Source organism: Sesamum indicum, linkage group LG9 (genome assembly GCF_026168435.1).
Source record: "Sesamum indicum cultivar Baizhima isolate 11 linkage group LG9, ASM2616843v1, whole genome shotgun sequence".
Classification (NCBI taxonomy): Eukaryota; Viridiplantae; Streptophyta; class Magnoliopsida; order Lamiales; family Pedaliaceae; genus Sesamum; species Sesamum indicum.
This window is the reverse complement of record NC_142665.1, coordinates 9888756-9897942: the sequence shown is the minus strand read 5'-3', so window position 1 is coordinate 9897942 and position 9187 is coordinate 9888756. Positions and strand designations below refer to the sequence as shown.

The window sequence follows — 9187 nt, the reverse complement described above, 5'->3', positions numbered from 1 at the left end:
AAACAAATTACATAAAGGCCAATCCAATTGGCTTTTTGGTCACCTATTCTAACAGATTGAAGGGTCTTCTGTAGAGGAGCATTGGGTTAAGATGCTATCCCTTGTGGAGAAGCTCAAGGACCTCAAGGTTGATCTTGAGAAAAAGACGTACATTGACGTGATCCTTCACTCTCTTCCTCCTTTGACCCATTGATCGTAAACTATAACATGAATAGGCTTGACAAAGACCTTCATGAGTTGATAAATATGTTGGTTTAGTACGTGGAAACGATTGAAAAGTCTGCGCTATCGGTATTGGTAAGGGAGGCTTCGACCTCAGAAGCGAAAGGCAAAGGGGCCGGACGCTGGAGGAGGAAGAAGGGTAAGACAGAATCAGCTAGTGCAAGTGCTCAGAGCGCTCCTGTTGCTCAGCTGGGCATGGGCAAAGGGAAGAGGAAAGCGGTTCCGCAGTCATGGATTCCAAAAGATGTTTGGAATAATTTCCATGAAAAGGGGGAATAGAAGATTGAGAGTCCATCTTCAATAATCAAAGTATAATTTGTTATTGAGCCTTAACATGGCTATTACTACACTTATTGGGTGTTGGATACCAGCTGTAAAGCTCAAAATCTGCAAATGGTTTGCAGGTGGTGAAAAGGAGTAGAAGGCTGAGATAAACGGTCCTGAAACTTAGCAATGGCAGGGCTGTTGCTATGTGGTTCTAGGACTAGATAGTCTTATCTATTAGTGATCATGTTACAATAAAGTTGATAGGACATAATTATGTAACCTAGCATGATCTAATTATGGTTTTCCATTGTTGGACAATATGGATTACATGATTTTGATCAATGATGGTTATTTCATTTGACAAAGAATGGTTATTCTTGTCTGCTAAGGTTGTTTACGTAATTATTTCAACACTATCTTGTAATTGGATTATGAATGCTCAAAACAAATGGTTCAAATGGATAATCAAGATAAACTCACAGATCTGGCATGCGAAGGTAGGTCATATTTCTCTAGTTGGGATAAGGAAGTTGGTGAATTCAATGAGTCTAGAAATAGACAAGTTGAGTCTGCAAGCTTGCAAGGTCTTCTTGAGCATGATGAGGACTAAAAAGCACTTTGTAGGACAAAGTGTGCTTGCCAATGGTCTATTGGATGGGATCCAATTAGATATCTATGAATCATTGAATACACAGAGCCAAAAGGGGGTTCACAAGTCTAAGGACCTTTGGAAAGTTCGGAGAATTAGACTTGAAGTGGAGAAATAAACTAGTAGCAAAATTAAATCCTTCGATTGGATCGAGGTAGTGTGTATTTAGTGGGAGTTCTTAAAAAATATCTGACGAGAATGGAATTCTCACTCAGTGGAGTTCTTCCTTAAAGTTCCACAATTGAACGGTATCTCTGATAAGGGAGGGATCGAACCTTGTTGGACTTGGTTTGATTGTTCTTTCAGTTAACTACCTTGGCCCATATAGCATGGCAAGCCTATTTCCACAACGTACTTTAGTATATTGGATGGTCCTGCATGCATTAAGGGACTAGTGGGAGGCAAACTAGCTTTGTACAGGTTTTTTTATTATCCTAAGGGAAATTGGATTTCATTAGATAATTGCGTGAGGAGTAGCTCCTTGAGGAATCAAGTGAGAGGCACCTTAGTCAAATGTTGCAAACATTATTTGTAATCGAATTTTTCCACTAACTCACTATATTCCAGCCTCCTGAGGGATGACTAGAACACCTTAGTTACCTAATAGGTACAGGTTTCTGAGTCTGACTAGTCAATTAGATTATGATCCAAAGAAATAAGGAGAAGCGATGTAGGACATTGGGTTGGATGAATGGCTTGGAGCCATGAGATTCGACATGGATTACAAACTAGGTCTGAAACTTCCTGTATCTGGAATATTAGTTTAGACAAAGTCATGCACGGTATGACTGAGGTCAAGAATGAGTTAGAAGGTCAGTGGGAGCTTAGTTGTGTTCCTAGTGTTTTAAGTGTGAACGTCTTACTCATTTGGAATGATGGAAGATGTTGGGAAACACTGAAGCATAAACATTATTCATGCAATTCTCCATGAAGGAATTGGATTCCTTCCCTTATCATAGGGTTAAGATTTCCAAGACTCGTGGACTGATGAGGAGATTGGAAAGATGTTTGACATCCCCTATGTCTTTTACTGTTGACAACATGGGTATGTGGTCTGATACACTAGACCGAATGTAGTGTGTGGTTTGAGCATAACAATGGATATCGGGAATGTATCGAGAAGGCACTGCATAGCAGTCAAGATTACTCTTTAGTACCTGAATAAGGATTAAAGAAGCGTTTTTCATGCAAGTCAATGGAGAGTTGATTCTGGAAGGCTGTGGCGATACTAGCTTCCAGTTATATGTGAATGGTGACTAGTCTCAATTTGAAAGTACATCCAGACTTAATGGTGATGTGGTAGCTTGGAATGGTTTCAAGTGTGATGCCACAATGGTTTTCACCATGGAAGTCAAATTTATAGTAACTTTAATAATTGCTCAGGAAGTATTTTGTATGAAAAACCACATCCAATGGTTGAATGTGTAGTTTAGCATGGCCAAGCCAGTAGTTACCTAGACGATGATAACAACTAGGCAATGATACAAGTAAAAGGGCCGAGATCTCATCACAAATCCAAGGAATATTCTTAGATGCCACCATCAATTTGGAATGATGGTAGGAAGAGGTGACGTGCGGTTGGACTTCATCATTGTGGCAGAAAATATGGTAGACCCTTGAGACCGAGCAGGTATCGCAAATTGCTCACTCAGATAGGTCTGAGGGGTATGGGCAATTGGCTATAAGTCAAGTGGGAGATTGTTCGAAATGGTGATCAGAAAGCCAATTGATTGACGGTTTTGGAAACCATTTAGAAATCTTTATGAATGTGATATTATCTTGATGAATGCAGTAAGCATTCATCTGTGGCACAGTGTGTTTGTTGTGCTTACTATTTATGTTGAACGGTGTTTTAACGTCACAACAAATGTTCACAGACTAATTGAAAAACCCATGTAGATGGGCTTGGCATTGGATGGCAGCTATAAAACCAACTTCTGAGGGTTGGTCTGAAACGTTCCAAGTCAAGGACCTCGAGACTGGGCATCGAGAGTCCTATAGAGACTTGCACTAAGTATTGCATTCATTGGATGAGTGCCGTCTTTCATCAGCGACAAACATGGGATGTCTATGCAATTTTAGTGGATTAGTTGACAAGGTTGTTAGCTGATTGAACTGACTCGAGGGAATCATCATATGGAAGCTTTGGAGGCTTGGTCAGTATGACTTGAATTCCCGACTCCAATTAGTCCTTGGACTTGAGGAATCATGGAGTCACATGCATAGTCCTTGGACTTGAGGAATCATGGCAGTCACATGCATGTGATGGCTATATCTTGGATCTATCAAGAGATGACTGTGTTGTCGATGTGGTCATTATAAGCCTTTTTCAGTGCAGTCTGATTATGTATTGAGGACGGTGGATTTCAAGATAGAATCCGTCCTCTATCAGTATATGATGGATATATCTCCCATGCGCTTTGAGATGGTTTAGACTCTCTAAGTCTATGTCCATAGCGATTGGTCGAATAGGAAATGATATCCTTTGTCGATCAATAGAGTAAATACATCTCAAGTATTCAATATAGTTGTCTGGTCCAGGATGGGAACCGACACCCAATTCCATGCCCTAGATTAAGGCCGGGAGATAGTTGACGGACGACGGAAGGACCGTACCTGTATGGAACTCGAGAGCCTAAATGTTCACGCCAACATTCACCTAGTCTCTAGTACCATGGATCGTTGCTAGACGACCACCCATGGTGACGGGCATTTCTAATTAATGATTAATTAGAAATAATTAATTAAATTAGATTTAATTAATTATTTGTGTTGGACACAATGCCCGAGTCTAGTTGAGGGTGAACTTAAAGAGTCACACACAAATCACTACGGAATTGGTTGAATTAATTTAGAATTAATTCGAGAAGAAATAAATTAATTTAATTGGATTAAATTATTTCAAGGAGAATATATATAAATGATGGATCATTTATTTAATAATAAATTTGATGGATGGCTCAAGAATTAATTAATTGGACTAATTAATTTTGGGCTTAACACCTTTAAATTAATTGGATTAATTTATTTAGTTTGACCTAATTAATTGATTAGATCAATTAATTAGAGTTTGAGCTCAGATTGTTTTAATTGGATTAAATAAATCTTTAGACTTAGTTGGGAATATTAATTTAATTAATTATTGTCCAATGAACTTTGGTTGAACTTAATTTAATTTGATTAAATCAGGCCCGATCCATATTTGAAGTCCAAGCCCATTTGAGGGAGGTTGGAGCAAGTTAAGGAGGAGTTGAAACTCCTCACCATGATGAAGATAATGGAGTGGTTATTTCATCATGGTTGAAGGTTATATGCATGTGTGTTTATAGGTTTTTTTGGAGGCAAACTTGGTAGTTATTGAATTTTGATTTCAATTATATGTAATATACAAAACTACACACATATCATGTATAACCAACAACCTATGCAATGAATTTTTGCTCTCTTTTCTCTCCAAGAATGTTCTCATTTTTGTTCTATATCGAATTGGATTCAATTTATAACATAAAATATTCCAAAAGCACTAATCAATAGTGTTAGTTTGGAGTTAATTTTTCTTCTTGTTCTTTGTTCTATCTAGCAATAGAAAAGGAACTAAATCTCTTCCTTAGTGTGGTGTCGACAAATTAGAGGAGTTCAATTTGGATCCTAAAGTGAACGGAATGGTTGAACATAATGAGAACAATGCACGTTGCTGCTCAACTATACAAACAAAAAGGTAAGGTTTCACTTTTTGTTTCTACGCTTTTTGTTTCATCCTCTAGCCACTTGTCTAGCATTTTTATTTATTTATTGTTATGCTTTTGAAAAATACCAAACGCCCGAGAATTTCAAAGGGAACACCCCTTTGAACCGTTTTAAATAATTTTTTTTATTACACGCTTCCACCAGGTTCTCGGGATATACCGATTCTTTCAATCATAAGCCTTGTCTAGTTCATTCAAAGTATGTAGCGAGGACGGTGAGTTCCAAGAAGAGGATCCGTCCCTATCAAAACGTGACAGAGGTATCTCCTATGCACTTGGAGATGCGTTAATGCTCTATAAACGCTCTATAACCTATGTCGAGCAATTTCGCGTAACGCGATCTCAAGTAATAAAACATAGACGCCTAGTCCAAGATAGGAACCGACGCCCAATTCCATGCCCTAAACTGTGGCCGGGAGAAGGTAGACGGAAGGACCGTACCTGTATGGACTCGGGAGCCTAAAAGTTCATATGAATTTTCGCCTAGTCTCTAGTGCCATGAATCGTTGCTAGACGGCCACCCATGGTGATGGGCTTTCTTGATCAAGGGTTGATCAAGAATTATTAATTAAATTGAATTTAATTAATAACAGTGTCGGACACTAGCCCAAGTCTAGCTGAAAGATTAACCTAAGCAGTCACACATAAATCACCGAGAAGGGACAAGAAATTAATTGACAATTAATTCCATAAGTAACTGGATTAGTTATATATGAGAGGGATCCATTGGATGGATAAGCCCAAGGACAAATTAATTGTATTAATTTATATTGGGTTTGCCCTTATTATTTAATAAGTTGGACTTATTATTTAATCAAGGTTTATTGGGCTCATGTATTTAATTGGATTATATATATTGGACTTAATTAACTGAATTTTAATTAAATTAGATTTAATTAATTGGGCCTGATATTTTAATTAATTAAAATCGATCCAAGCCCATTGATTAAGTTGGTGGAAATAATTTAAAATTGAAATTATTGACTAACAAATTCAGTTTTGGAAAGTGTCATGTTAGTAATCCTTTATTTGGAATAAAGGATTTTACTACCTTGTCGATGGTTAAATGAACATAGACATATTTTAATGCATCCATTCAAGGTATATACATATATATGTATATTAGTTTTTAGAATAGCTAATGAATACATAATAAAGTAAGAAAATAATTTCCTATCTCCTAACTTACCACCCGGCCGAACTCCCCCTCTTGCACGCAATTGGTGTATCCTTCTCCTTGATTCTCTTTTAGCAAATTGAATTGAGAAATCCCAAGTTCCGGTGTGGTGTGGACGCGACTTTAGTGGGTCTCTACGTTGAGGCATTGGGTGAATGAACCAACTATGTAGGTCCAAAATAAATCAAGAAAAGGGAATTCTTGATTTACGATTTTTGTTCCTCTCGCATTACATTCAACTATTAGCCTCGTTAATTTCATTATCGTTTATTTTTATTAACTACATCAAACCAGGAACTCCAAGGGTACACTCATTCGAACTATGGTTTCATTGCATTTTTATTATAATTTACGCACTTATTTTAACCGCTTCAGCTTGCGCATTTTTCTGGCCAATCCACGCGCACTTTTCGGTGCCTTTCAAATGGTATCAGAGCCGGGTTTGATGGAGGGGCTATGGTATTGTGTGAATATGTATAACAATATATTTTTTTTATTACTTTTGAAGCATGATATATTTTTGCTTATTCTTGGATAATTATTGAGAAAATTAATTTGTTTAATTTTTGAAATTTTGGATTATTTAAATATTTTATGAAAATTGGATTTTCTGGTAAAATACTTATTTTAATTTGAATTTAATGTGTGGAAATCAAAAGAAAAAGGGGGAAGGGGAGGAAAACTGGTACTGTAGTTGTGCATTGCCGACTAGTAGTGCACAGCGTGCGTGCGCGGGCGAGAGCCTGCGCGTGCGATGTGCGTGTGTACGCAGTCTGTGTGCGCTCCCACATGCTGAAAGGGGGCCAACACGCGTGGAGTTGGTTGTGCTGCCGCTGCGCTACTACTACTGCTGACGGCCGACGGCAGGGCCATTTTTCCAAAAAATTGGATTTTCCAATTTCTTGACATCTTCTGAAAAATATTAATTATTGATGATTTAATTTTGGAGAAAATTGAATTTTTTTTCTAGAATGAAATTGCTTTAATTAATTTGGATTAATTGCGTGCGTTGGATGCACGAGGCTTAATCATCCATTTGAGTTACCAATTTTAATCTTATTGTTTTCTTCACATAATTATTTGTCGTGAAATTGGATATCGCGATATTTTGGATGATCATTTTCTAGTCTAACATTATTAATTGTTATTATATGCTAGAATGAATGTGAATGGATGATCACGGAGCCCTAGACCGTATGTATGTCTTTTAATTTGTATTGGGTGGGCCCGTGTGCCCTTGTAATTTTATTTTCTCCTCCCTCCTCATTTTTAGCCTTGGAATAATAAGGCTTGCTATCTCCCTCCTAATGTACTTCCCCCAGCTTCTAATTGGGGTTTCTTATTCAATTGTAATGAGAGTAGTATAGGACATTTTTGGTGAGATTTTTCATTTTGAGCAAGCCCATGGAGAAGAGGTCCATCGAAAAGAAGGCCCACGAAGGAGGAGGCCCATAGAGGAGGAGGCCCAAGGAGAAGGCGGCCCGTAGAAATATCACAAGGCCCATCTATATGTTGATCGATGATATTACTATGTAATAGCATAGGGCCACCTTAGAGAGACCTTAGACTTAGTGCGGGCTTAGAGGGTCACATAGTCTGGGCTCGTGATCATCCAATAGAGGTATGCTAGGTTTCACTGAATGCGATGCGTTTAGTTAAATGCTTTAAATATTTGATATTTATGCATACAATGTTTCCATGTGAAGAGGTCTCGGTCTAAACTCAAAATAACTCTCATTTGGTTGGACCAAGTTCAATATTAGGCCCATATGGACTTGGAACAAAATGATTTTGATCTGTCCAAGCCTTCCATCCACAGCAATGTGGTGAGGAAGCTACCGATACTCAAGTGTGGTCTCAAGAGTCGTGGAATACTTGGGATAGAGGAAAGTTGCACCATTGTTGTGAACAAAGGAACATGTTCATCGTTTCCCTATCTCACGAGTCGTGGGGGGCGACGAATGAAATGTGATTTAGTTGATGGGTCGGGCTTGGAGTCCTCGGGATCATGTGAAGAGGTGAGGCAAAAGATCTTGGGAATCTCATGGGATGAGAATGATATTGGATACCTCCCACGAGGCTTTTGCCATGTGAATCGTAAAAGTGGGGCATGGCAAATTGGCTTGTGGATCCCAAGCCCACTAAGAAAGGCTATTCCCTAAATCCTACTTGTGAGTGGTGGGCTTTCGTGTAAATAGTGGGAGAGTTAAAGACTAAAGACCAAGTCTTTAAGCTTAATCATAATATTACAATCATCCGCTGATTTCTGTTTAATTTTCTGTTATCTAAAAAATGTCTAAAAATCATTTAACCATGATAATGGAGACTAATAAATTCAATTGCACGAACTACAACGATTGGCTGAAAAATCTGAGGATTCTCCTAGATTTTGAGAACCAGGGCTATGTCTTGGACAAGCGACTCCCAACGGTCTTGCCGGAAGGGTCCTCCCCCTTAGAACGTGTCACGTTCGAGAAGTGGTTTGAGGACAAACGCAAGATCCATAGTATTATATTAGCTTCGATGTCTAATGAAATCCAAAAGCACTATGATAGGTTGGATGATGTTCTCTCGATAATGCTCTGCATGAAGGAAGTTTATGCGGTTCCTGATAGGCATATTAGATATGCCGCCACAAAAGTATTCTTCGGGATCGAGATGGTCGAAGGATCATCTGTACAAATTCATGGGGTTAAGATGCTATCCCTAGTGGAGAAGCTCGAAGACCTTAATCCTTCAGTCACTTCCTCCGTCCTACGACCCGTTTATTATTAAATACAACATGAACGAACTTGAGAAATCTATTCATGAGTTAATTAATATGCTGGTCCAATATGAGGCGACGACTTACAAGTCTACGCTGATGGTATTGGTAGGAGAGGCTTCAACCTCTAAAGTGAAAGCCAAGAGGGTCGGACGCTGGACGAGGAAGAAGGGCAAGGGAAAAGCCATCGCAGCCAATGATACCGCTTTGAGCGCCCCTACTGCTCCCATGGGAATGGGCAAAGGGAAAGGGAAGGTTGGCGATTCTCAGCGGTTGAAGGCAAATGATGTCTGCAATCATTGCCAACGAAAGAGGCATTGGAAAAGAGAGTGCTCACAACTCCTCTCCAACCCAGGTACGTT

General features: G+C 38.8%; 1 protein-coding gene across 1 annotated transcript; it reads left to right on the top strand.

The window, feature by feature from the left end:
* The first annotated feature begins 8380 nt into the window (after positions 1–8380).
* LOC148786879 (uncharacterized) lies at positions 8381–8836 on the top strand. The gene has a single exon (XM_088884997.1). It carries the CDS (start codon positions 8381–8383, stop codon positions 8834–8836), a length of 456 nt encoding a protein of 151 aa, XP_088741123.1.
* Positions 8837–9187: the final 351 nt, after the last annotated feature.